This window comes from Diaporthe amygdali (genome assembly GCF_026229845.1).
Source record: "Diaporthe amygdali strain CAA958 chromosome Unknown NODE_20_length_815715_cov_65_842320, whole genome shotgun sequence".
NCBI classification, from domain to species: domain Eukaryota; kingdom Fungi; phylum Ascomycota; class Sordariomycetes; order Diaporthales; family Diaporthaceae; genus Diaporthe; species Diaporthe amygdali.
The window spans coordinates 481,105-506,788 of record NW_026517040.1 but is presented as its reverse complement, the minus strand read 5'-3'; the positions used below and the strand labels follow the sequence as shown (position 1 = coordinate 506,788).

Sequence of the window (25,684 nt, the reverse complement as noted above, 5' to 3'; positions counted from 1 at the left end):
GCAAGCTCAAACACCCTGGTCATGCAACAGACCCATGTACATGTGTACCCAGGCGTCTTAGGCTCTGTCCAGCATGGAAGGCGTAGCCAGTACAAAAGGCTGACTGGAGCTGCAGCTTCCCGAATTGCAAGCCTGTTCATTGGATGCAGCTCCCTTGCACCTACCTAGGTACCTACCTAAGCTAGGTGTTGTAGGTACTTAGGTACCTCTATCGAGTCCCTTCTAGAGAGGCGTCTGCCTAGCTGCGCGTGCCAGACGCGGTGGGTGCCTGGTAATGGAACCGAGGTGAACAATTACCTTAGACGTCCCAAAGAAGTCGTTTCTGCCCTTAATTCAAGCCGGATTCCAACTTTGATCAAACAATGTCTTGATATCGGCCAAAAACAGCGAGGAAACATGGCCTGGAATCCTGACGAGAACGAGCGGCGGGCTGAAGAGGACGATGGCGAGGAAGAGCTTGGCGAGAATGTAAGTGCACCCGACGGTTCCTATCGTCACATCTGCAAGGCTAACAACCAAGCAGGACTACAAGGCGCAGAAGGATGCTGTCATATTCGCCATCGACATCAGCGAGTCAATGTTGGAAAAGCCACCTGTTGGCCCTGACTCCAAAAAAGATGACGGAGACAGCATTGTTATGGCAGCGTTGAAGAGCGCGTCCCAGCTCATGCAACAGCGCATTATTGCGCAGCCCAAGGACATGATGGGCATTCTCTTCTTTGGCACAGAGAAGACCAAGGTCCGTGACCTGCCTGATGACGAGCGAGCGCCCTTCCCAAACTGCTACCTTCACATCGACCTCGACGTGCCTTCTGCAGATGTCGTAAGGGATCTGAAGGATATGGCCGAGACTGGCGAGGATCCCGACGGCATTTTCAAGCCCGCGAAGGAGAAGGCTTCCATCGCTCACATGCTGAACTGTGCGAACCAAGCCCTCATGACAAACGCGCCAAATTTTGGGTCGCGGAGGTTGTTCATTGTCACAGACAAAGATGATCCGTACGGGGGAGACAAGCAGGAGCGTGAAAAAGCGGCTGTGCGCGCCAAAGATTTGTTCGACCTAGGAGTTACCATCGAGCTATTTCCTGTCACTCGCCAGGGACAGAACTTTGATTTAGACAAATTCTACACTGTAAGTCCTCCATGTGCAGACCAAGAATGCCACCCCACATATTCATGCTGACATTCCCAGGACATCATATATCGTGATCCTTACGCCGCAACAGATCCCGACAACCCAGATGAGATCAAAACTCTCAAAACTGGGGACGGGATTTCTTTGCTCAACTCCCTGGTTTCCAGCATAAACGCCAAACAGACTCCTAAGCGTGCCTACTTCTCCAAGATGCCCCTCCACCTTGCTCCAGGATTGACAATATCTGTCAATGGCTATCTCATCCTTCATAAGCAAACCATTCAACGAAGCTGTTACATATGGGTGAACGGTAATGACCTGCAGATTGCCCAAGGTAAAGTCATCAAGACGGAGGATGGCTCTATGCGGACGGTCGAGAAGGGGGAGCTCAAGAAAGCATACAACTTTGGCAGCGGCGGTGACTATGTCTACTTCAAGCCTGAGGAGCTAGAGCAGATCAGGCATTTTGAGGCCAAATGTTTGCGTATCATCGGCTTCAAACCGCGCTCGATGCTTCCTCCGTGGGCTGCAGTCAAGAAATCTGCCTTCATCTTCCCCACCGAGGCAGATGTTGTCGGCTCAACGCGGGTCTTCTCTGCACTCTGGCGCAAGTTACTTGACAGCAAGAAAATGGCTATCGCATGGTACATCGCGCGAAAAAACGCTGTGCCCCAAATCGTCGCCATCCTTCCGTCTAAGAAGCCTTCGGATGAAGAATCTGGGACACAGTCTCTGCCCGCGGGTCTCTGGATATACCCTCTTCCATTCGTGGATGACCTGCGAGACCTCACGCCTCTGAAAACCCAGCCGGTCGTCACAGCGACCAATGAAATGATCGACCAGATGCGAATCATCGTGGAAAACCTTCAGATGCCCAAGGGCGTGTACGACCCCTCAAAACATCCTAACCCTGCTCTTCAATGGCACTACAAGGTTCTACAGAACATAGCGCTCGACGAAAGCGTCAAATCGGAAAAGAAGTCTGACCTCACGGTACCCAAGTACAAGCAGATCAACAAGCGAGTTGGTCAGTACCAGGTCGAACTTAAGGAGATGATCAAGGCGGAAGCTGCCAATGTTCAGCAGCAGTTGGCCATCAAACGAGAGGCCGAGGCAGAGGCAGATGAGGATGAGCGTCCCAAGAAGAGGAGCAAAGTTGCGCCAAAGAAAGCGGCTGCTCCTTCTGGTGGCATAAGTCTTACGGAATTGAAGGAGGCAATTGATGATGACTCGCTGCGTAAGAAGACGGTGGCTGAACTGAGAGCGATATGTGCCGAAAAAGAGTTGGGTGTTACAACAGGCAAGAAGAAAGCGGATCTGTTGGAACTGGTTGAAGAGTGGGTTGAGGGTCAGACGCTATGATTGGGGGAGCTCCATTATGGCTGCCTTGCTCACTTCATAACGGGAACTTCTTGTGTCTGAGGCATTCTTCAATCCCTTGACGGAAATGGTCATATTGCTCAAGCATCAGTCTGAGTGTCCTACTCAGTATATTTGCCCAGGCTGGCCCGAAGTAGTGGTGCAATGAGGAGGCGGCCTGCACGATGATCCCGCCGTTGGGGATAGAGACATTGGGGAAAGCTACCGCATCCGGGGAAAAGGTACCCGAGCTCATCACCAATGCACCTCAGCCCCTCGCGAGCGAGGCACGTTGCCTGTTTCGCTCAAACTAACCGTGAAATATGCACAATACGACCTCATATTACAGGCCGACTATGTTACCGCCATGCACTCCGCACTGCCCGCAAGGTCGAGTGACGAAAAGAGGCGGTGGGAGAATGCTGGCCTTGAACGGTATTTTTGAGTGCGGCTAAGGTAGAATGGCAATAACAAAGTACGTGAAAGATTTCAACCATCGTGTGTTCTCTCATTATTCGTTCTTGTGCCGTCCAATCCTCCTGTGCTAGGCCAGCCTCCTGGATCGTGGTAAATCGCCAGCCTCAGACACATATCAACAATGAATCGGATGCTTCTCCAAACCTTTCTGAGCGCTTATGCTGCTGCTCAGTCCGCCACCTCTAGCGCTGATGGCACCGCCGTTGCGAGCTCTGCAGCCTCTATAACGACTTCGCTCGAGCTCACTGTGGATGGTAAGACAGTTCGGTCTTCTCCTGGTGATACAAGTCTAACAATATCAATAGACCTCTGGGACATCGCAGTCGGTCCTGTGTCCAGTGCCAATATTACCACCACTGTCGAGGCCACTCCAGTCCCCTCGAGCTCGCTGGTCCCGCCGCCTTTCCTTGCTTCGTATAGCTTCCCCACGGGGCGGCAGATACCTGAAGCCACGGAAAATGTGTCATGGAGCTTCCCCAAGGATTTTATGCTGGGTGTCGCAGGTGCAGCGTTCCAGGTCGAGGGCGCTGCAAAGGCCGAAGGACGAGGACCGAGTGTTTGGGACAAGTTAACGCGAGTGCCTGGTTATACAGCCGAGAACCAAACCGGTGATATTACGGATAACCATTACTTTCTCTATAAGCAGGGTGAGTGACCGGGGGCCGTCATCTAGTGTCGGTTGAGAGAAGATCCACTGATGTAAGGAGCAGATATCGCCCGTCTCGCAGCTATGGGAATTAACACCTACTCTTTCTCCATCTCTTGGTCTCGGATCTACCCGTTCGGAGCTGGACCTATCAACCAGGCGGGAATCGATCACTATAATGATCTGATCAACACCTGTATCGAATATAACATAACTCCTGTGGCGACCTTATACCACTGGGATACGCCCCTCTTCCTGCAAGACAAGTATGGCGGCTGGCTTTCAGAAGATATTGTGGCCGACTTTGTTGCGTACGCCAAAACCTGCTACGAAGCTTTTGGTGACCGTGTGAGCAATTGGTATACTTTGAATGAACCTATCGTGTTCTGTAATCAGTGTGAGTCCATAAAATTCCCAATCAAGAACGAAGAGCCGTCCTATGCTCACAGCATTCCAGATCCCTTACCAGCACAATATTTCAAGAATTTCACTATTCCTTTCAAGCAACAGCCGTACTTCTGCGGCCGCAACGTTCTTCTCGCTCATTCACAAGCGTACCATCTGGGCAAGCAGGTGCTGGGCAACGACACGCTCATCTCGTACAAGAACAATGGCGGCTACAAGATTCCATTGACCAACTCATCAGAAGATGCCGAGGCCGTGCAGAGAGCCTATGACTTCAATGAGGGCTGGTTCGCCGATCCGGTGTTTCTGACCGGAACGTGGCCCGACTCCCTGAACGAGTACGTCTCCACGTTCCTGGAGCCATTTACAGACGACGAAAAGGCCCTGATCAAAGGCTCTACGGATCTGTTCGCGCACGACGCGTACACGTCGCAGTTCTACTTTGCGCCCGACGACGGCATCGAGTCGTGCCTGGCCAACGAGACGAACCCGCTGTGGCCGGGGTGCTTCAACACCAGCTACACGTACAGCGCGACTTCGGAGGGCGGATGGCTAATCGGCGCGGCGGCGGACCCGCTTGCACCGTGGTTGCACAAGGCCACCGACTGGGTGCCGGCGCTGCTGCACTACATCACCGACAAGTGGCAGCCGCCAGAGGGCCGCATCGTAGTTAGTGAGTTTGGGTTTGCGGAGCCGTTCGAGGTGTACAAGACGCTGCTACCGGATATCCTCACGGACCAGATTCGCTCCGACTACTATCGAGACTACATGGAGGGTATCCTAATCGGGCTGAGTGAGGGCCTCAACATCTTGGGAAGCCTCGCGTGGAGCTGTACGTACAATCCTTCTCCCGTTACGATTGCCCGTCCGTCCTTTATTAGAATCTTCCAGAATGCATCCATTCGGGCTCCGTGGCAGGTGACTAACGCATACTAGTTGTGGACAACCTAGAGTGGTCGAGTGGCTTTCAAGTTAGGTTTGGGATCCAACACGTGGATTTCGAGAGCAAGGCGTTGGATCGGTACTACAAGGCGTCGTTCTTTCAATATGTTGATGTGTACAAGCGGTACGTTGAGAAATAGAACTCTTGCTTGAACATGGATTTGATTTGGTGATGATGGGACAATTCAGACACAGCTCTTCTGCACTGAGCACCAAGTAGTGTGGAGATAATGCCTCTTCGTGAGCAACTTCCTCAGTCTGAATCTTATGGAAGTGTCGAGGTTCGGCAGCCCTGACACTCCTAAGTACCCTGGTACCCAAGCAGCTGCCAGAAGGTCGTTGGTGTGTAGGGCTGCTCTTTCCAGCAACCAAGTGTGGGGGAACAGGGGAGCTCTTGCAGGGATTCACCTGCTCCATCTGCAATCCGCGCTAGACAACCAATTGCTCCCCCGGGCCTGCTCCGCGCGCTGTGTCTATCCCAGGAGCGGAGCAGTGCCGTGCAGCCGCAGTGACTGCCGCGCATATGGAAACGCGGGACACCCTTTCGTTATTTTGTTCTTCCTACCAACCTGCACTCCACCACCGTTCGGGTACGCATAGCCAACCTCGCCTGGGCTACAGACCAGGCCGACGGCCTGCGCAAACCTCACTCGCCATTGGGCAATCGACAGCGAGGCGCGGCGAGGCGAGGCTGTCTGTGCCATGCGCGGGTGCTGAACCTCAATTTCACCCGCGGCCGCAACGATGGACGCCTTCCTCCTCGACGCGCCCGACGCGAACCACGCCTGCGCCTCGGTCGAAGATTTGGCCCTCCAGCTGGCCAGCCTCCGCGGAACGAAGGCCACAGACACAAAGGCCGAGCACATCTCAGCGACCTTCGAGTTCAGGTCCACCGTCGTCTTCAAGGTTCCCGAAAGCGAGAATGATGCCGCCGACCCAGCCCAGAACCCCGACCAGCCATTGGGAGGGACCCCTGGCGCCGTGCCCACCGCGCCCATAAATGGCAACGCTGCTGCGATAACGCGCGAGATCCGAGCGAACGATACCTTAATGAACCAGCCCTCTGATGATCCGGCTCTTCAGAAACTCGTCGCCAAGCACATCATCGCATCCTTGGGCAGTGTGGATGGCAGCTCGTGGACTGTTCGCTCCGTCTCCAGGAAACCGTCGGGCTGGACGTTCACATACCTCTGCAGGAACTCGACCCAGGCGTGGATGCGACAAAATTGCAAGCACTCTGCAAAATTACGGATAGCTGAGTCCAGTGGGAAGGACGGCCAGGATCCTGTCAACTTATGTAAGAGGAGGCTAGGATATCTTTTAAGACTGCGCTTGGGTTGAATAGCTGGCTAACTGAGGGTGCAGCACGGCCTGCCTTCGACTGTCGTGGCTCGGTCACCATAGCCTTTGTCAAGAGCAATCGCATGATCACCGTCAAACTCGAGCACACTCCTCTGCACAAGACAGTGGCAGAACTCGCGGAGCTTTTCAAGCCTCCACCTCCCCTCCCTAGAGCGGAGGCTGCCAGACGGAAGGATGGAGAACGCAGAAAGAGAAAGAGCCAAGCCGACGGTGTTGATGCTCCAGAGGAGAGCCCGAAGAAGAGAAAGAAGAAGGACGCGAGCACCGGAGGGCAGGTGGCAGATGGTGAACAAGTCCCCAAGCCGAAGAAGCCACGGGCATCCAGAGCAAAGAAACTTCAAAATGTCGTTGCACAGCCCCAGGAAGACGTTCAAAACAGCGCCTTACTCAACATTTCGCCGCTTGAGACAGCCCGCCGCCAGGACGAGGCCAGTAAGAAGCTTCGCGATAACGGCGTAGATCCAGCCACGCTCTCCTCTGAGCAGTTCAACATCTTCGCCAACCAGTCACCCGACCTGCAGATGGAGTCTCTGGCGATGCTTGTTAAGTACGGTGCAGAAAGATTGCGGATCGTGCATCCGAACAGGGACGACGCACCGCAGTCAGGCAGCCCGGATTTGGCGAACGGCGATGCTTCGAATGCCTCGGCGAAGAAGAAGACATCGCGGAAGAAAGCCCCTCGCGAAGACGGCGTGCCAAAAGTGAAGAAGACACGGGGCAGCTGTCAGGCTTGCAGGGCAAAGAAGATCAAGGCGAGTGTACATCCCATTACTGTTGCACGCGGCCATGCTGACTCTATATAGTGCTCTAAAGCGAAGCCAGAGTGCCAGGAGTGTGTTAGGGCAGGAATTGCATGCTATTTTCCACCACCACAGAAACGCAAGCCGGTCGAGGCCAAGTCTGCAGAGGTGGCCGAGGACGAGCCAGAAGAACCTGAGGCCGCGCCTCTACCAGTCTCTATGCCAGAACCAATGCCAGACCATGCGCCTGCTCCGGAACCTGTGCCAGAGGCTGCACCAGAAGAAGAAGAAGCTTCAGACCTTGGCTCACCAGGCTTCGATACTTCCCATCCTCCTGCTCCTGAGGTGATGTCACACCCAGCAGAGACAACGGGGTTCACGGTGGTATCGCAAGATGTGTCTCAGGATTTATATCATCCAGCCCCAACTGGTCTCTCTTACCCTCAAGGCGTGGGCGTGCCTGAGGACATGTCCACCAGTACCGATTACTTCCAAGCGCAATCCACATCGAACGGAATTGCCTATCCCCAGCAACCACAGCAAACATCCCATGTGGCCTACACCGATACAGTTTCAGCGCCCCGCCAGCATGTGCCGGAGCCAGAGCCGGTGCCGGCGCCGGTGCATCCTGTTCAAGAGCCATCACAGACAAGCCATCCGAAGTCGTCACGGCCTGGCACTCGCCGCAGCTTGCCATCTGGTTCTAGTCAAAATCAGAACGACTATGCCAGCTCTACAGATGCGGCACCTGTGACCTCTTCATGGCAAGCGACCAATTTACCCGCAAATGCTGGTCAGGCGTATTCGGAGGCTCAGATTGCTAGTCAGAGTGCCCCGGCGAGGCCGAATAGAAGTATGCACTCAGCGGCACCACCTGCCTACGATACCTCGGCACACGACACTATCCAAGCTGCGACGACATTAACCCAGGCGGCTCTCCAGCGGAAACCCCACGCATCACCAACCACTAGGACTTCATCGCCATTCCAGAACCCGACACAAGCGGCAAAGGTTGCCAGGGCCAAATCGAGACAGAGCCAGAGGTCACAAAGCCGCCAGACAGCGTCGCCCTTCCAGCAGTCTACTACGGCACAACTTCCTCAAGGAGGTGCTGCTTCCTCTCTCTACAACGCCCCTCCATCCACAGAGTCCAGTAACCTGCCTAGTTACGATCAATACTCCCGCTACAGTACCACGCCGGCTCAGGCACCCACGACAAGCTCAAGGGTGGCTTACGAGCCATATTCGCAACAAGCTGCATCTAATACCTCGACCGCGTCCTATCCAGGTTACGATGCCTATGCTTCTAGGTCACAGACTTCCAACACGCCACTTGCAAATACTGTGACACAAAGCGCATCGACTGCCGCACCCAGCTCTAAGAATTGGGCCAGCAGCAGTGGCAGGCGAAGTAGCAATTCCTACAGCTCTAACAAGGCTACAACCTCGTCGACGTCAGCCTACAGTGTGCCTGCGTCCTCCGCGCAACAGCAGTCCACGGCCATGCAGTCATTTAATGTCCGACCGCAGTCAACGGCTCCGACTCAGTCGAGGACAACTGGTAACACATCTGCCTCCTTCACTCAACAGCCGCGGCGGCGGCAGCAGCAGCAGCAGCAGCAGCAGCAGCAACCGGCCTACAGCTCCTATCCTTCCCAACCGCACCCAAATACCGACCAGCAGCAGCAGCAGCAGCAGCAGCAGCAGCAAGACTGGTACGGGTTCGGGTCCGCCAACAACGCGGCGTCCAACTATGGGTCGGGATCGTACAGCCAGCACAGGCCGATGAACCTCGCTGGTAACAACTACACGAGCATGAATGATCAGGAGGCTCTGTATGAGATGTTGCGAAACAACCCACGTCATTAAATACCTTTTGAGATACTTCAGCAACACCCTTTTGTTGTGGCTGCTCTTGGAACCTGACGATCAGCCTCGAGCTGAAGGGATGGCATTGTGATTTCAGGAGCAGCTTTGTCTGAGGGGATTGTAGAGTCTGAGTTGATATTATTTGCATGGAACGATGATGAGACTGGACGAAAATTACCCCCCCCCCCCTCCCCCAAGAATTAGATACCCCGTCCATGAGAGTAGAGGACACGACAGGCCGGCGGGCTGTCAGGTCAAGATAGTCAGTTTCCTTGGCCCTTGAACAGAGGCCAGACTCATCTATCTGAATGAACATATTGTTCAATTGTCACCAATGTGCAAGACCTACGTTTCAAATGAGCAGTGGCGCCGCCATTTGGTTGGTTCACCATACCGGATTTCACATATCCGACCGGGCCTCTCAAGGCTCGTGATGGAAGGAAGGAGTTCTGGAATCTCGACGCATGCCGCACCGGCCGCCTACAGCTCGCTCTGCACTCCAAGCAGCAGCCAGCCCCTTGCCCGTCACGGGCTGCCGACACCAGCGGCGCGACCATCGTCGTGGCAAGCCCGTAATTGTCGGACCTAATGCAGACGTCGCTGGCAGGCTGCGATGGAAGGGCAAGACGCCCCAAGTACACGAGTCCCTTCCACCCGTCACAAGACTCCCGGCCTCCTTGCACACGCTTTGCTTCAGCCGGTGCGCGTGAGAAGTGGCTAGGCATACCTTGCGGCGCGTCGAACTCTGCTCGCGGTCCAGGCCCTCCCGCCCGCTGCCTGCGACGACCGCGAGGGCCTCGCCGCGGTCCTTGTCGTCGGCTCAGTGAATATGCTATGTGGCTATTGTTTGCCGCGTGCTTTCTCGAGTGGTGAAACGCCGCGTCAGTATTCTAGAGCGTCTTGCACCGAGGTTGTTTCGTATGCACGATATGCCACTTCTGGGGGCGAGAAATATATCCTCGGCCTGTCAGCTCGGGCTGGTGAAACACACAGCTGTCAAGGAGTCGAGACAAGCACGTAGTGGTTTCGGGGCTGGGCCGGACGCCCGGGGAAGCATCATGAAGAGAGAAAGAGCTTCTGCTGAGCCGGTTACACTTGGTTTCGCGAACGTTGTTGGCTCGAGACATGCTATAGGTAATATATCGGTGACACGTCGCGCAACCCCCCGGGGTGGCAAGTCGGGCGCATGAAACCAGGCGTGAGGACCACGTCCCGGGGGGGGGGGGGGCGGAGAGACGAATAAACGCACACTTTAGGCTAATAAGAATGCTGTTGATGATCAGCCATGGTGTGGCGTGGTAAAATGCTTCCCTCGAAGGAAAACCGGGGCACCAACCGTGTCCAAGAGATCGTCTTCCAAGGGTGCAGCCAGCCAAGTCACTTTGTTTGTACCTCATGCTTTAAAAGAACTTTGGCTTTTCAGGGACAACGGTAGTCAGTGACCGGCCTGATTTGGCATTCCCAACTCACATATCCCCGACACAGAACTTACGGAGCAGCGGGCCAAGTGATTTCTTAACCCGGGGTAGGGGCCAAAGACAACCACATCCAGGTTCCCCCCTCCCCCGGACAAGGCCCCGCCCGCCGCCGAGCCCACCGGCTCGGTAGGCAGCCCACCTGCCATTCGTTCGGGCCCGGGGTAGCGGCGCATTTTAGCCCCGGAAACATTCTGTGCCGTGCGGCACAATTTCAGATTTAAGGTTTTTTCTCATCTCTTTGAAGCCACAAATTTTCCTAATACGGTTCTTGAGCTTCCTGCCCAAGCGTGCTTGGTGGATAGGCTCCCGGCCTGGTTTTGCTGGGGCTGTCTGCGGTGAAAGGCCACCCCTGCTCAGCTGGAGCAGCACTCACTTTTTTCAGTCGCGGTTGTTTCGTTTCCTTTCGCGGCCGGAGGCAGCCGTCGACTGACTGGACTACGACTGTTTGCTTTCATGGCACGGTGGAGCTTAAGACCCTGCGCGTCGCGGCCATGCTGGGGTCAGCTCACCTGTGTTCGTTTAAAGTTTCTCTCTGTAGGCGCCCTGTTTATGTTCAGGCGACGAACGGTTTCTCGCGCGCTTGTGTCTGCACGGTAGTAGCTTGAAGATGGTGTGGACCCCCGCATCGGCCCAGTGGGTGCCCTGCCCTCTGAGGGTCTCAGATCTTGGGTGGGATTGGTGATTGTGGATGGCGTGGGAAGCTGTGAGCGCTCTATCATTTTCGTATCCGCCGAGGTGGGCGGGAAAGTCGTCGTTGTTGTTGGGGGTGGTGGGGGGGAGGGCACATGATCTACACACTCGCCAGATGGTGTGGTGGTGGACTTCGTACTCGAGAGCGCTAATGCCGGCGGGATCTCTTGACCAGCGAGCCCGGGGATTGCCTCGCGGGAAACTCGTCTCTCCCTCAATGAACGTGTCAGGGAGGCAAAACGATGGGAAGCACGTCCAGCCTCCCTCTCAGCCGCTGGGGATTCCTGGCGCGGCCGTTTAGTCTTAAACTTTGCTCAAGTGGTGACACCTTGATGCGCTGCACCATGCATCCCATCCCAATCCAGCCTGATGCAGACCGATCGTCAAGCCGCCAGTGCCTTCTTTTTTGTCGCTCCTGTTGAAGACAACATTTCCGATGTTGCCCGCTGTGGACCGAGCCAGCCATCGATATTTCTCGGACAGGCGGATCACCGTGGCACAATGATTTCGGCGGTCACGTTCTGAAGATACTCGCGTCGTTGCGGTTCCTCGCTGATCGACCCGGAGGAGTCGGCTGCAATCCGATCCGCATCCACAACAAAGACATCCACGACCTCGTGATTACGCAACCCCACAAACCAAATAGTCGCTCTGCATGTTTGTGGTAGAAGGCCAATGCCTCCACCGGCAAGCAAGGCTTGTTGGGTGGTGAAATGGATCCGCTTGGTTCAAGACGCTTCAGCAGTAACTGTCGTCCAACCTTACGCGTTGAAAATAAAAGGCCCTCCTCCACAATGCGTAACGGACCACAGCGTATCAGGCGAGGCCTTGCAGGACGGACGTCTCGCTTGAGCATTCCGCAGACGGGGCAACCGGCTACGCTGCAGGTCTGCAAAGTGATTCCGGCCGAGGAGTCACAGATGTGAGCCGGCCCTCAAGGTCGACCGGTCAGAGAAGAGGGAGACCGGTAGCGTGTCACATGTTTTGAATCGAGGGGCTCCGAGGGCAGGTTTTTCTTCAAACGTTTTTCTTTTTTTCTTTCAACGACGTTTCCTCGAAACGACGGCACTTGGAAGCAGCGACTAGGATAGCCTTGCAATGTTGATGCTCGAACAAGGAAGTCATATGCAATATCGTCCCAATTGCTGTTGGAGCTCCAAGTTCGTGCCACATACCGCCATGGCACGTCCAAGGGCATGAAATCGGTCAATTGTTCAGGACAGGGAAAGTCGACGTTCGACATCGGACCTGAGGGCAGTAGGGCGGCAAGGAGGCTCCTTGCGCATAACGGATGGCCCTGGGAGCCCCAACCCCCCACCCCACGTTGGGATTTACAGCATAGATTGTAGATATTGACCGCCACAACAAAGAAAAACTGCGCAACAATCTACAAAGTACGCCTCGAAACTGAGTGGCAGACTCGTCGGCGTCAACGCGGATTTGTTCCATAACAGAGCATGCCGTAATCAGCCGCCTCCTGCGGCTCTTCAGCGTGCACGATCTCGTGCAGCGGCGGCGTATCTGTGCTCGTACGTAGTCGCGAATGCTGTAGTTGACTGGTCGTACCTGGTTCGGTGCTGCGCAGGGAATCAGGGCCGAGCTCGTACGGGTTTACGGTAAGCCGCAATCAGTGCCCCCAAGACAGGAGTGGATCTCGGCCAAATGGTAAGAGTGGCGAGTGGGCCGCACGGCAGTTGCGGCAAGCCCAGCATGCGTGGTGGGTGGCCATGATGGTGCCATGGTGCCATGTCGGACGCGTGTGACGTCTCCAGCAGCAGACTCGGGCTTCTGTGTACGATGTACGACCCGGTGCGAACCGCTGGAGCAGTCCCGCTGTCATGGAGCGGAATCGTGGCGGTCCTTGAGGCTCGCCTGGCCTGGAAAAGTGGGTGGGTGTGTGGGTAGGCGAGTGTGCTGTCGACGGTGTGTGCGAGACCCAAAAAAGTCAATTCGGGCCCCCGGAAACCTGGCAATTGGCTGTTGCGAGGCTGACCGCCCCGGTCTCATCACGGCAGCGAGTCATCAACACGAAGACAACCCCGGGCGGAGTCGTGCTTCGTCCCTTCTATTTTGGCAAGTAACATGTCAGAACACACAAGTCTGGCGACGGTGACACGGACGACACAAAGCAATGGCGACACCTTGGGCCCATGAGACGGGGAATACGTGCACATAGAATTGGAGGAGGGTGATTCGTAGTGTAGTGTCAGGCTGTGTGGTTGCCCTGTTGTGTTGGTGTTGACCTTATCTTGCGTTGTGTTGCGTTGTATTGTGCCGTGTCGTGTCGTGTGGTCGTGTGGTCGTGCTGTGCTTCTTGTCTGTACACATGTCCTTGTCGCCGTGGCTCCCGAGATCAAAGTCAAAGAGTCCCCTTCATTTCACCGAGATGTCCACGGATGCCCACCGTCGGGGGGGAGCAGTCTATTGCAGTCTATTGCGGTTTATGTTGATAGGGAGGTAGCAGTGGGCTTTGGGCGCTTGGCTCTAACAGGCTGGTCTGGCTGGGTGGGCCTGGGCCGTGGTGTATTTGGGTATTTGTGAGGGTATATCTGGATTCTGGAGGCGGCGCGACTCACATACGAAGGCACCAATCTCTCTTACAGCCCCGACGGCCAACTCAGGCGGAGGCAGACAGAGGAGGAAGCGATTGGGGGGTCACTGGGGGTGTTCGGCCCACACTGCTGTGCCCGCCAGGTAAGTGACGACATGACAGGGGCCAGGCGAGAAGGCGAGCAGGGATCCGTGGCAATCAAACTGCAGCGGGCAATCTCGACGAGCGGCGATCTGATCTGTGCGCCCATCTCCTTCATTCCATGTCCATGTCTTGTCAAGTCCATGTCAAGTCCATGTCTGCTACGACGCCCTCGTCCTCGTCCCTGGTCCCTGCTCTGCCTGCTCTCATTACCGACGAGGCTCCGTTGTGTGTGTATACTACTGTAGCTGCCGTTGCCGTTACGGGGTAGCATTCATGGGACCCATGAGGGCAATTTGCTGGAGAGAGCCAATGGTACCGAGAGTCGGGTGCTAAGCCTCGACAGCGTCGCCGTGCACGCTGCATAGGGAAAACTAGAGGAAGACAAAGAAGAAAAGCAGCTATTGATAAGAAAAAAATGTCATAGAGCAGACGCTATAGACAGGCCCGTCGTCTATGCCCTGAAGCTCCGACCAAGCTGTCACCTCTATCTGTCACCCCTGCAGCCATGCCGTCGTCCTGCCCATCTCGTCCAAGGTTCTTCTCCTCTCACCGAGCAGGGTCAAGCCAAAAAAACATCGCATATTAGAAGAAGATGGAAGAAGACAGCAAGCATCAGATAGAATGCGAAGGAAAGACGGCAGTGGGGATCAAGGTGGAGGGCACGGGAAGGGAACGTGGCCCTCCTTTGTGGTAATATTAAGGGCGGCCCCCTGTTCCTGTCCACGGCCAACTGAAATTCCCAGCTATTATTATAGACTCGAGAGCACCCACCACTGACACTGACAGCTTGCTTTGCTATCGCGGCCAAACCAAACCCAACCCAACCCCCTGGGTATCCTGGCACCCAAGGTCAAGGTTCATGGCCCGAGGTACTCAGGTACCCAGGTACCCAGGTGGCCCACATGCACATGCAAGCTGCACCGCAGTAGTGGCTGTCGGAAGGTCGAACTGTCTCTGAGAAGCTGGATGCCGCGCTAGCCAACCCACAAGCCAGTCGGGTCGTCGGTAGCAAAAACAAATCCAGATCCAAGAGAGGAAGGCAGCGCGCTCTGGCTCTCACGCTCACTCGCCCACCCGGCCACTCGCCCCAAGCAAGCAAGCAAGAATCACAAGCACAGCATGTGCTGATGATGATGATGATGTTGATGATGATCCAATGCTGCATGCGTCTGCATAGTGCTGTATGCTGGGGAGAATTGATTGTAGTGGCCAATCCGTTTGTAATAATTCCACCGTGCGGTCACAGTTGCCTCTCTGCCACCCACCCATCTCATCCACCCCCCTTGGCTGTGATTATGTTTAGCTCATGACAGGACGGGACAAAAAGTTCGCGCGCCCATGCCTACGTAGTACGTGGTACATACAGTACACAATCCTGTGCAGCTCCATCCAAGCTCTTCTGCTCTCGTCCTGTTTTGCTCTGCTCTGCTCCGATGCTTGCTGCAGTGTCCCCTCTTCCCAACCTCATCCGTTTGGGTCTCCATTTTCCTAATTCTGCAGCTATCGCGCCCGGTTTAGCACCGTCTGCTTCGCTTTGCTCATCCATTCGTTAGATCTAGTCTCTTGAACCTCCATCTCTCCACTTCCAAGTCTCACCTGGGGCTGCCTGTCTTGCCTTCCTGCCTTGTCACCTTGTCTCTCGCTTCGCTTGGCTTCTGCACTGCTTTAGACCCTGGCTCCCACTACCGAGGACTAGGGCAATCTCTTTTCGACTTTTCCTGATTCTATCCGTCCATTCCATCTCCGGCCTTTCCATCTTTCTACTCCTCCTCGTCCTCATCTTCCTCATCCTCCTCCTACCACGCCTCCCACCTTACCCACCTACCTCCCTCCCCCTCCTCATCTCCCGCCGTGCTGCTCCTCCTCTTAATTGCGCCAGGAGCTTGCCTCTGGACCCGAATCAACATCGTCTCCAGGTTCTCACCCACAGTTCGCCCGTCGTGCGAGTTGTTTCGTGGCCTTGCTCGAGTCACAGGCGTGTCGCTGGGCTTCTTCGCCGTCCTCGCGAAGGCTATAAGCTCTCTGGATACGTAGCCTTCTTCTCGGTTGCTACTCGATTCTTGGGACACCTGCCTTGCACGCTTTTGTGCCCCATCCTGCGATATTGTGCTGCCGCCTGTGTTTTGCACAAGCCACGCACCATCGCCCTTGACTCGGATCGACGCTCCACCACCGTCCATCAATTTGCTGGGAGGAGCCTCTTGGGATGGCAGGGACGGAGAATTACCTTATACGCTGCTGAACATATTTATGCTACTGAATGGGCCTCAATTGATCTCCGATTGTTGATCTGATCAACACCCCGTACCCAACTGGAAAGGTCAGTTGCTACTCCACTCGCCGCGTCCGTCGCCGCACCTAGTTGCGAGTCCATCGACTTGCAAGTCTTAACCTGGCCATATTTTCAACACCATTCGATGCCTCATGCTGACCCTGTTGTACAAGCAGGCTTCTTGTTGAAAAGGTCCAGTGTTCGACTTTAAGGCAATTCCTTGCCGCCATGTACAGACACGCTTGCTCCGGGGCCATCGTCGCCCTGGCCACAGTGTTTTTGGGCTCTGCCTATGCAGATCCAACTTACGAATTTGCGTATTGTGCCAGCTCCAACACAGCAACAACATCGGCGACTACCTCGATCTACCAGTCTCAGGGCCTCTGCTACGGCACATGCAACGATGAGGGCTATGCTTTTGCCGTGTTGCAGGACAGCGACTGTTGGTGCTCGAACACAGTTCCCAGTTCTGATGACCAGGTATCGACAAGCAACTGGTGAGTATGCGACGTTTACCTTGCATGAGACATCATACTAACAGTGAATTTAGTGAAACATCCTGCCCAGGTTATCCAAGTGACTATTGCGGTGGTGATGGCACATACGGCTACATTGCCCTGAGTGCCTCGCCTTCCAGCACAGCTGGAGGTAGCTCGAAAACCACTTCGTCCACCTCGAAAACAACATCCACATCTGTAAGTTGGCCTCCATGTGCGCCGCAAATTTCATCAGTGGACCCCTTTAATTCTACTTTTTGCCACATCCGTTTCTCCTTCTCTCAGAGTGGGCTGGTTGTGGTGTACACGGTCGCTTAACGACTCTGGGATTCAGGCACTGGCGATAACAACCGCTACTGAGATCCACACGGAGACTGAGACTGAGACTGTGCAGGCCTCAGTAACCACAACCTCTACCACTGAGAGTACATCTCTGTCTTCCACTTCGCTTACCAGTGTCAAGTCTTCTATAACTTCCACGTCTACTACGTCTACTACCGATTCCGAGACCAGTGTATGCGCTCTTCCTTTCTTTTTTGGCGCTCGGTCACCAATTTTCAATCTTGAAATGTGTCATGTGGTGTTGTTTCTTATATGCTTTGCTTGTACAACCATATCTTTTTATACATTGGCTAACTTGTTTGCCAGTCAACAACATCCAAAACCACCACGTCGAGCGAGAAAACTACCAGCGCAGGAACACCAACAACCATTACAGCAGTCCAAACGGTAACGAGCGAGGGCAGTATCATTATTCAGACAGTCACGACTGTCTCCACGCCAGCGGCTCAATCGGACAGCTCAGGCCTAGGCAAAGGGGCAGTCGCAGGCCTGACCGTGGGAATTCTTGCCGCGGTGGCCGCCTTTATCTTCGGGGCATTCATGTTCCGCCGACACAAGAGGAAGCTGCGAGAGGAAGAGGAGCCAATGACAGCCGCTTCTATGGCGCACCGGCGCGGCAGTTCCGCAGGAATCATGTCAAAGACGGGCACGATGTCTAGCATAGGCTATGGGATGACGATGGATGAGGAGGGTAGTTACAGCTCCCCGAGCAGGAGACTGAGCATGAAGCCCTTGGATCCTCGGCTCGACCCCAAGGTGGGACTGTACCGCACCGCAAGCCACGACAGCTTCAATACGATCCGCGACGACCAGGACTACTCGCGAAGAGTGCATCAGCCTCCGAGGGCATTCCGCGTCACAAATCCCGATCCCGAGGACGACTAATATGAGAGCTATGATCTTTTCTCAGCAGATCACGCTCTCTAGATTCTCGGGACGTCTCACGACACACACGAATTCTCTTGGTGGCCGTATTTATCGACTTCGAGTTCCAACACCGGCGTTGTACATGTGGAAATACCAGGGCGGCGTTTATTTTTTTTATGGGAATCTCTGGGGGGCCTGGATAAGGTTGTGTTGGGTTTTTGCTGCGTCATAAAACGGGTCATTGCATGCAGTCTGCTAGTTCGGTCCTGCCGGGTAAGGCGCGAACAACAGCTGCCATTTCTACTACTTCTAGTGTCTACTATCTACAGCCAGGACTGAATCCGACAACATGGTCGGTCACTCGACGAGCAACGGAAAAGCCGAACATGTGTACAATAGATCGCGCTCACATCGGACCGACTCCCACGACGAAAAAGAAGGGCACCTGTGCAGCACCCAGGGTCGAAGACTGGGGCTGGTCACAGAGGACTTTAATTCGAGGGATTGTACATAGGACGGAGAGGCGTGAACCAAATCACACAAAAATTACTGTGTACTAGATTTCAGTACTCATCAGAATTCAGCGATACAAATTGAAGAATTCGAACAAACAGCTACCCACTCTCAGTGGCCCCGGCCGCGCACATCCTTGAGCAATGGAGCCTGTCTAGACAAGTCATAGAACACTGAAAATGAGACGCGCAATCGAACACGAACGGCAACCACCGACACCCGCCCCCACCCCTGAACTAACTCGTTCTCGACGGATGATGATCACCACCAGCCTTCCCAGGAACAGCTTTGCCCCCAGAGCCTCCAAAACCTAATATGCACGCCGTCAGGGGTGGGTCAGCACAGAGATTCAAAGTGCACCCTCCATCGACGCTTCCGGAAAACGAGTTTAATTCCCAGCGACGGGTCGAAATGGGCGCCCGGCCAGCCTTCGGCTCCCGACCGGTAGGACACAACGCACAAAGACGTGTTGATCCCACTCTCGCACAGTCGGAGATAAGCGCCCTAGCGCGTGAAAATGAGAATGAGAAAATATTGGCCCGCGCCCATGAGATCATTGGGCAGCTGTGGCGCCCGTCAAGCCGAACCCGAGCACCCGGGGATGTGTGTGAGAGCTCTCCTGTCAATGTCAAGGCTGGGGGCCGTGTTCCCTCTCCCGCCTGATGCTTCTTTGTTGCCCTTACTGCTTTTCGTAATTAACGTAGGCTGGATTTGGTCTGACGGCTGACCTGTCCGGGCCGTGGGTGCGGCGGGCAAGTGTGCGGGTTTGGGTTTGGGCCTCGTCCGGATTGGGATTGTGTTTTTTTTTTTTTCTCTCCCTATCCCCTTCCTGTCTCTCTCTCTCCCACCGGCGCCGAACGAATCCGCGGGAAGGGCCCCGTTTCAAGATGTTTTAGGGCCGCTTGTGGCTAGCATTCCTTGCGCAGATCTGCGCGATCGGCGCCCGGTGATTGGGCCGGGTTTGTCCTGCTCGTGCAGATACCACACATATTTGGCTTGGGGTGCCACCCTTAGCGAGGCGCCGCACCTGGTGGCTTCACATGTAATTATATATTAGATTTCTCCCAGGTCATTTGGATATCGAAAGCGGCGTTTCTTCCCCCCCACACGATCGAGATCGATGATGGCGACGCGTTTGCTGTATTGCGCGAATTTTGTGTTGCCGCGTATTATAGCATTAGAACTGAAGTGATTTGATCAATGAATACATCTCTCGTCACGTAGAGATTCAGCGTGAAGCCAGCCCTAACAGAGATCTGTCCCAGGCCCTCGGGGTCGTGACAGGGTGGTACAGACGTGAACGATGTCCACACATGGGCTCTAGAGGTAAACAGTGACGTTTGACCAGTGTGCTCTGGATTTCGTGCTCGTCAAACCTCAGCCCAGCTGGAGCAACGGCTCATCCGACGGGACGGTGCAGGCAGCGACGACGTGGTGGTGTTGTGTTTTTGTCGCACACGAAGTCTTAGCCGAATTTGCGGTGCCGATTTTCAATTGGGAGAGCTTCAACGGGCCCTAGGAGGGAGCCGCGTCTTCGCGTGTACCGTTTTGAACCCCACAGGCTCACGTATTTTCGACATCTGACCGACAAATATTGTGGTCTTTGCTTGCGGTAGTCAAATCCTCAGGATGAAACTCTCATGAGATTCCTGGATATTCGTCGTCTCCCATCTGCTTTGTGGAGTCTGGGCTTTCCAGCGCGTTGCCTCAGAGCAGGATGGCATCCAATGAAGGTAACGAGCCTGGGGTTAATTGGTAGCTGACACGCTCTACTTCGGCGGCGCGTCCTGGTTCACAGAAGTTCTCCCTTGCTCTATGTCTGGCCTTAGTCATTCATGTCCAACACCATTGATTCCGTACCTGCATCGTCTTCATGTCTCAATTGCCGACTGACAGTATGATGCCTGGACAGGAGCTCTCCTGCACAAGTTAAATACAACTACATGTACTTAGCATGTGGGTAGACGAACAGCATCGTGGCTATCATGCTACTCCAGACTGGCTTATTTGTTAGAGAAAGCTATATGATCCCAGTTGTATTCTCATCGAAACCATCCTCCGAAGGACAGCTTGCTTCGGACGGAAGAAATATAAGAGACTTTTCCTCATAAGTATGTTCCATGCCTTTAAATATATATATATGCTTCTATCCCAATCATGTAAAAACCTCTATGTGTATGTTAGTGAGGTATCCAGCCCCTGAACAAATGCCCTCAACCCGTCAACCACAGGTTTCTCGCCAATATGGCATCCACCAGCCTCTGGCCCGGGAAGTCTCCCATAATAACCCCAGTCTTCCCCTGCTGGCCCACCTTGCCACTCTTCTCAATGAAACGGGCCGTCCGATCATTCATACCCACAATCATCGAGCCGTTCACAGCCTCGAGCGGCCCCGCCGCCGCCTCGATGGGCGTGACCCCGACGCTTGCGCTGAGGTGGCTGAGGAACAGCACGTCCGAGCCGGGCGGGCTCGCGGCCGCCGCCTCCAGGTTCGCCCGGATCGCCTCCCACTTGTCCTCGAGGTGGCCGCGATCTACTATGATCCACAGATCCTCGAGGCTGATGTGCGGTGACGTCCACGGCACGCCGTAGCTCCCCGAGACGGACGGGAATTCTTGCAGGACGATGATCCGGCCGCGCAGCTGCTCCATGATCGGCAGCAGGGGCTTGGTCGGCGTCGACGAGCTGGGCCAGGGAAGTAGCAGATGCTCCGTGCTCCCCGGCTCGGTCCGTGAGTTCCCGAGGCGGTAATAGTTAAAAGCCTCCTCAAACGTGGTGTTATACGCCGTGGTGTCGGCTTCTTCGTCGTCCTCGAAGATTCCCTCGGCCCTCCTGCGCACTGGCGGTCCTTCTTGCTTTAGTCTCATGATAATGCCTTCTGTCGGATGCTGGTCCAGGAAGTCATAGAGCGTGAGCAATACGTCCTCCAGCGTGTAGCCCGTGTACACCTGCGCGTGGAATATGCCAATCACAGGTGCCGCCTCCTCCCCGCCGGTCGTCTCATCGATCACCAGACGCCCTCTGATGTCGAAATACCGCAGCCCTGCCCTAAGCTGTGTCTTCAGGTCATGGTTTTGACACTGGTATACCGTGTTGTTGACCAGGTCGAAGGTCTCCGTGTCGTGTGTCCCAGGTATTGACAGGTCGGCCAGGCTGGTCTGGTCCGGAATGCTCGCCATCCATTCAGGATTGACCGATCGGTCCAGATCAAATGAGAATGACGACGTGTAATTGTGATATGATGGGGCTTGTTCTGGCGCGAATCCCATGATGGTCCGAAGAGACGAACTGGTCAGCTGTAGAATGAGGTAGAGGCAGACCATCGCAAGGACCACCAGGATGACGACGCTCGTGCGACTTCTCCTTGCCTGCGGGGTGTACATGATGAAAATGTAGACAGAGGGTTCTCGGTATATATGGACAAGGGGCGAGATGAGGTGGGAAAACAGGTTCTCGGGAGTCTCGGCGCGGGCATTCAAATGGTAAGAGCAGCCATCTCAAAGTCAATCTATGCTGGCTTGGTAGTCGCCCGCTTATACTAGTCTAGCAGTTGTCTTTTCGGACTCGGGGAAACGAACTGTCTGATTGCGTCTTCTCATCACCAGGGCGCAGTGGTGAGTGCTTCAAGACAGCCAGGTCAAGGTGATGTGATGCGAGCTCCAAGTTTAAGGGGTGATGTAGAGCGGACGCACGGACCACCATTGGCAGCATCATCCGCCTGCATTTCCAAGCCCACATGAGCCGAAAGCAGGTAAAATACCTGCTCACTTTCGCATCGAGGCTGAACCTACCTGTGGGAATTTGAGACAATCGTTGACAGTCTTGTACCTGCTGATTGTGTTAAGGAAAATTTGAGTAAAATGGCACATCTCCATGATGCTCGAAAAGACACGGAAAAGCATTCACATGGCAGGGGCAAATGGCCATGGGAGAGATCAATCATCAAGGGTATCCTTTACAATAAGTAGTATTGATATTAGAAAAAAGTGGTATCATAACCCCATCGCCACGGTCTAATGAATCCAGAATAACAATATCGGTTGAAATGGAAAACCGGGTATATGTCGAGAATTGAAATCAAAAGCCGTGCCCATCAGTCAAGATACTGACGCATTATTGAGATCGTGAATCTTGGCCGTCGTACAACACGTCGTACAACCCATCCGGAACACCGTCCTGACCACTGCGCTCCACGCTCCGTTTTTTTTCTCCGCCCAATCCAGACATCACCTTCGCCCTCATAGCCTGATGTAGTGCCAGATAGGCGCGATTAGTAGATGATCTTCTCCTCCCAAACAGGCGGCCTCGCGCCATCCTGATCCCACTCGAGCTTGTTCTTGTCGTTTAGTTCACAACCCTCGTCGGTGATCGGGATCACCTTGCCCGTGTGCGCAACCTCTTGGGCCGACACGCCGGCCTTGTCGCGTGGAATCCAAAGCAACGGGGGCTGAGACGTGACAACAGATGGAAGATACGCCTCAGCCTCCAACTTCTCTGTCAGGCCAAAGTTAATGTCACGCTCCGGCAAGTATGACCGGAGTGTGAAGTAGTCGGCGTAAATCCAGGGCTTGAAGAACTTGATGATGAAATTGCCCTTCTTTGGCTGGCCGCCCGGAGAGTGCTAATGTCTGGGTTAGTGACCATATACTTGCGGGGAAAGATTGTGTAGGGCCACGAGTTCCTGGAGTACTCACTGTAGGAGAGCCCGAACCGTTGGCCACGGCTTTCTCGTTGCTCACTGTCGCTTCCAAGCCTGCTCGGCGTTGCTCTTCCTCAGCCATGAGGCTCTGGGGAAGATTATACAGAAGTGGGTCCAGAGCCTGGTTGAGACTGAGATGGAAGAGTACTGTGAAGACGAGGAAGGCGATCATGAGCACCAGGGGCCCAATGGCGACGGAGGCGCCAAAAAGACCGATTAAGCAGAGCTCACTCAAGTAGACGCCAACGAACAGCTGCTTCAGCGCTCGGGGGTAGATGAGACCTCGTGTGTCAACCTGAGTGTCCGTAACAAAGAGAACGTTGTAGCGCCAAGCAAAATAGAACAAGGCCATCCCAATAGTGGCCCAGCCTAGGACCAGTGGAGCAATTGCTGCGTATGTGATGGCAATCACTGTGATGTTGGTATATACGGGCAAGGTGCTTCCCCAGGAAATCGCGCTGAGATTTGCCCACTTGTTGTAGAGGGCGCGAGGGGTGCCGGCAATGAATCTGTAAAGAATGTTGAAGATGACAAAGCCAACCACTTGAGAAATGACGCTCGAAGCAATAGTTAGTCCCTGAACAATGAAGTAAGAAATGTAGAAGTTGGACGCCTTGGGAAGACTGTTTGCCAAGATCGTAGTGACGCTCGCTGGGTTCTCCTGAATCTGTTTACCCACCGCCGAAGCAGAAGAAGTGACCGTCGTGATCAAGAAGACCTGGATAACCTGGAATGCGAAATACGAGTTTTGAGTAAACAGCTCGATCCGCGAGTACGAAGGCTCTCCCGACAGCTTCGCGCAAAGTCGCATGACGATGGGAACCAACGACATGAGAATTGCGAGTGCGACAGAGGGGAGGAGGCCGGTGACCACACCCATAATGATATCCGGGATGTCTTTTAGCCATGTCAAGAAGGACAATGTCTCGAGGTACTGGATGTTGCTGATGATACCGACGACACCGACAGGAATAGCCCAGAAGATGATCATTACGGTAATGAACGCGAGGACAGCATACCGGCGAACCAGCTTTTGCCACCAGGACACGGACAAAGAGCTCCAGACAACGTCCTTCGGGGTGATACCGATGTAGGAAGGAGACATTGTGAGGCCTGTGTGATGGGCGAGGACTTGGTAAGCCGTCTCAGCTTCGGCCTGGCTCTTGAATTCGATGAAAACAGCAGGGATTTTCTTGTTGCCACCAGAGCGATATTTGGCTTGCGCTGCCTCTGTCTCGGGGATAAGCCTGGCAAGCTCGGAGCGGCACCAGTCGATAGTGTCGACCTTCTTGCCAATCAACCCCAGGGGTCCAGTGCGATGCGAAGGTCGCTTCTTGGCAGGGACCCATCTGCTGGCGACGCTCCCGGACTCGGCGTCCAGTGGAGGGTGAGCATTCTCCTCCGGTGCGCCCTTGGTGGCCTTGATGCGCTCCTTGTTGGCGAGCTTGATGAGCTTGACCTCGGCCTTCTCCAACTTGAACGCTACCTTGTCCCGCTCCTCGACGAGCTTCTCGACTTCCTTGATATCGCTGTTGATCCAGATGTGCTTGACTGAGTTGCCGAAGATCTTGCGCATTACTCTCTCCTCCAAAAAGTCATCGGGAACCGAAGTGAAAAGGACGGTCCTCGACGACACGCGGTTAGCGTAGAATGGGCTGATGAGGAAAGCTTGGCGGAGATTGATGTAGTATACACATTCACGAAAGATCAAGTACATGACGAAGCCGTAGTAGGCCCAAGCGACAAAGGTGTGCGCATAGTAGCGGTTGCCTTGGGTTTTAGGGTCGATATTCGAATACGAAAGAACGTCGAGCTGTGCCGAGGTACCACCACCGGTAATATTGACCGGAAAGAGGACGGGCCAAGTAATGCAGCATCCCACGAAGCAGAGGATAACCGTCATCTACAGCCGCCGTCGTCAGTTACAGGCGCGCACTTGGTACTGAGGAATTGACAAGATAGCATAATACGTACGCGGATGAAGCGCAGATACAGGTAGGAGTCCAGAGACTGGGTCTGGAGAGCGAGGCTGTCGGGGATCTTCCAGAAACGGACGATCCAGTTTAAGAAGCCGCCTGGTAGTGCAGGTGTGCGCTCATTCTCGCGGAGGCTGCCTATGTAGGAGCGAGGGGCATAGAAGCGCCTGTGGCTCTTCCGCAGAATGAGGAAGATGAGGAAATAGACCCCGGCGGTGACGGCGACTGGTACCAGGGTCGATACCATGCCCGACAGGGACGCCGGCGGGGTATCGAGGGCGGTGCCTTGGTTACTCATGTTGAGAGCACTGCCGACGATGTTGTCGGGATCGAAATCCCCAAAGGGGTCGTTCTCTGCCATCGTGTTAATTTTGGCGATTTCAGTATTGATGGTGTTGTTGGATGTCAAGAAGAATCGCGAATGTTTACCTTGGGGCTGAAAAGCCTCGAGCGCTGCAGGACAGCAGCGACTTCAAGAATGAAAGACAGGCAAGTAAGCCGAAGACGTGTGTGAACGTGGCAGGTTGGACTCAAGCCGGCCAAAAGACCCGTTCAAGGGCCGCGAAGGGGGGCCGGTTTTGTATCGGCGGCGTGTCAGAAGCCGGGCGTGTATTGGAGTAGAGGATGGGAGGCCGTCGCCGTGACCAGCTGCAGGTGAAAAAGGTCGGAGGGCTCGAGGTCGGAGCGGCCGCGGGTGGTTTTGGGCAGGCCTCACCCCCG

At 54.7% G+C, this 25,684-nt stretch overlaps 6 protein-coding genes across 6 annotated transcripts; 4 read left to right on the top strand and 2 right to left on the bottom strand.

The window, feature by feature from the left end:
- Window positions 1-396: 396 nt before the first annotated feature.
- Window positions 397-2,497, top strand: J7T55_012695 (KU70; the record flags this gene model as incomplete). Its single annotated transcript, XM_053145349.1, has 3 exons — window positions 397-468; window positions 524-1,132; window positions 1,193-2,497. 3 exons carry the CDS (start codon window positions 397-399, stop codon window positions 2,495-2,497), a joined length of 1,986 nt encoding a protein of 661 aa, XP_052992086.1.
- Window positions 2,498-3,092: 595 nt separating this feature from the next.
- Window positions 3,093-5,104, top strand: J7T55_012694 (uncharacterized protein; the record flags this gene model as incomplete). The annotated part of the gene is made up of 4 exons (XM_053145348.1): window positions 3,093-3,225; window positions 3,277-3,618; window positions 3,682-4,854; window positions 4,959-5,104. The coding sequence occupies 4 exons, from the start codon at window positions 3,093-3,095 to the stop codon at window positions 5,102-5,104; spliced, it is 1,794 nt and encodes a 597-aa protein (XP_052992085.1).
- Window positions 5,105-5,708: 604 nt separating this feature from the next.
- Window positions 5,709-9,511, top strand: J7T55_012693 (uncharacterized protein; the record flags this gene model as incomplete). The annotated part of the gene is made up of 5 exons (XM_053145347.1): window positions 5,709-6,261; window positions 6,330-7,084; window positions 7,202-8,901; window positions 9,000-9,022; window positions 9,300-9,511. The coding sequence occupies 5 exons, from the start codon at window positions 5,709-5,711 to the stop codon at window positions 9,509-9,511; spliced, it is 3,243 nt and encodes a 1,080-aa protein (XP_052992084.1).
- Window positions 9,512-16,298: 6,787 nt separating this feature from the next.
- On the top strand, window positions 16,299-17,794 carry J7T55_012692 (uncharacterized protein; the record flags this gene model as incomplete). Its single annotated transcript, XM_053145346.1, has 5 exons — window positions 16,299-16,567; window positions 16,621-16,718; window positions 16,992-17,081; window positions 17,216-17,296; window positions 17,352-17,794. 5 exons carry the CDS (start codon window positions 16,299-16,301, stop codon window positions 17,792-17,794), a joined length of 981 nt encoding a protein of 326 aa, XP_052992083.1.
- Window positions 17,795-20,502: 2,708 nt separating this feature from the next.
- J7T55_012691 (uncharacterized protein) lies at window positions 20,503-21,672 on the bottom strand (the record flags this gene model as incomplete). The annotated part of the gene is made up of 1 exon (XM_053145345.1): window positions 20,503-21,672. One exon carries the CDS (start codon window positions 21,670-21,672, stop codon window positions 20,503-20,505), a length of 1,170 nt encoding a protein of 389 aa, XP_052992082.1.
- An 887-nt stretch (window positions 21,673-22,559) lies between these two features.
- On the bottom strand, window positions 22,560-25,325 carry J7T55_012690 (phosphate metabolism protein 7; the record flags this gene model as incomplete). The annotated part of the gene is made up of 3 exons (XM_053145344.1): window positions 22,560-22,910; window positions 22,984-24,891; window positions 24,963-25,325. The coding sequence occupies 3 exons, from the start codon at window positions 25,323-25,325 to the stop codon at window positions 22,560-22,562; spliced, it is 2,622 nt and encodes an 873-aa protein (XP_052992081.1).
- Between the last annotated feature and the right edge of the window lie 359 nt (window positions 25,326-25,684).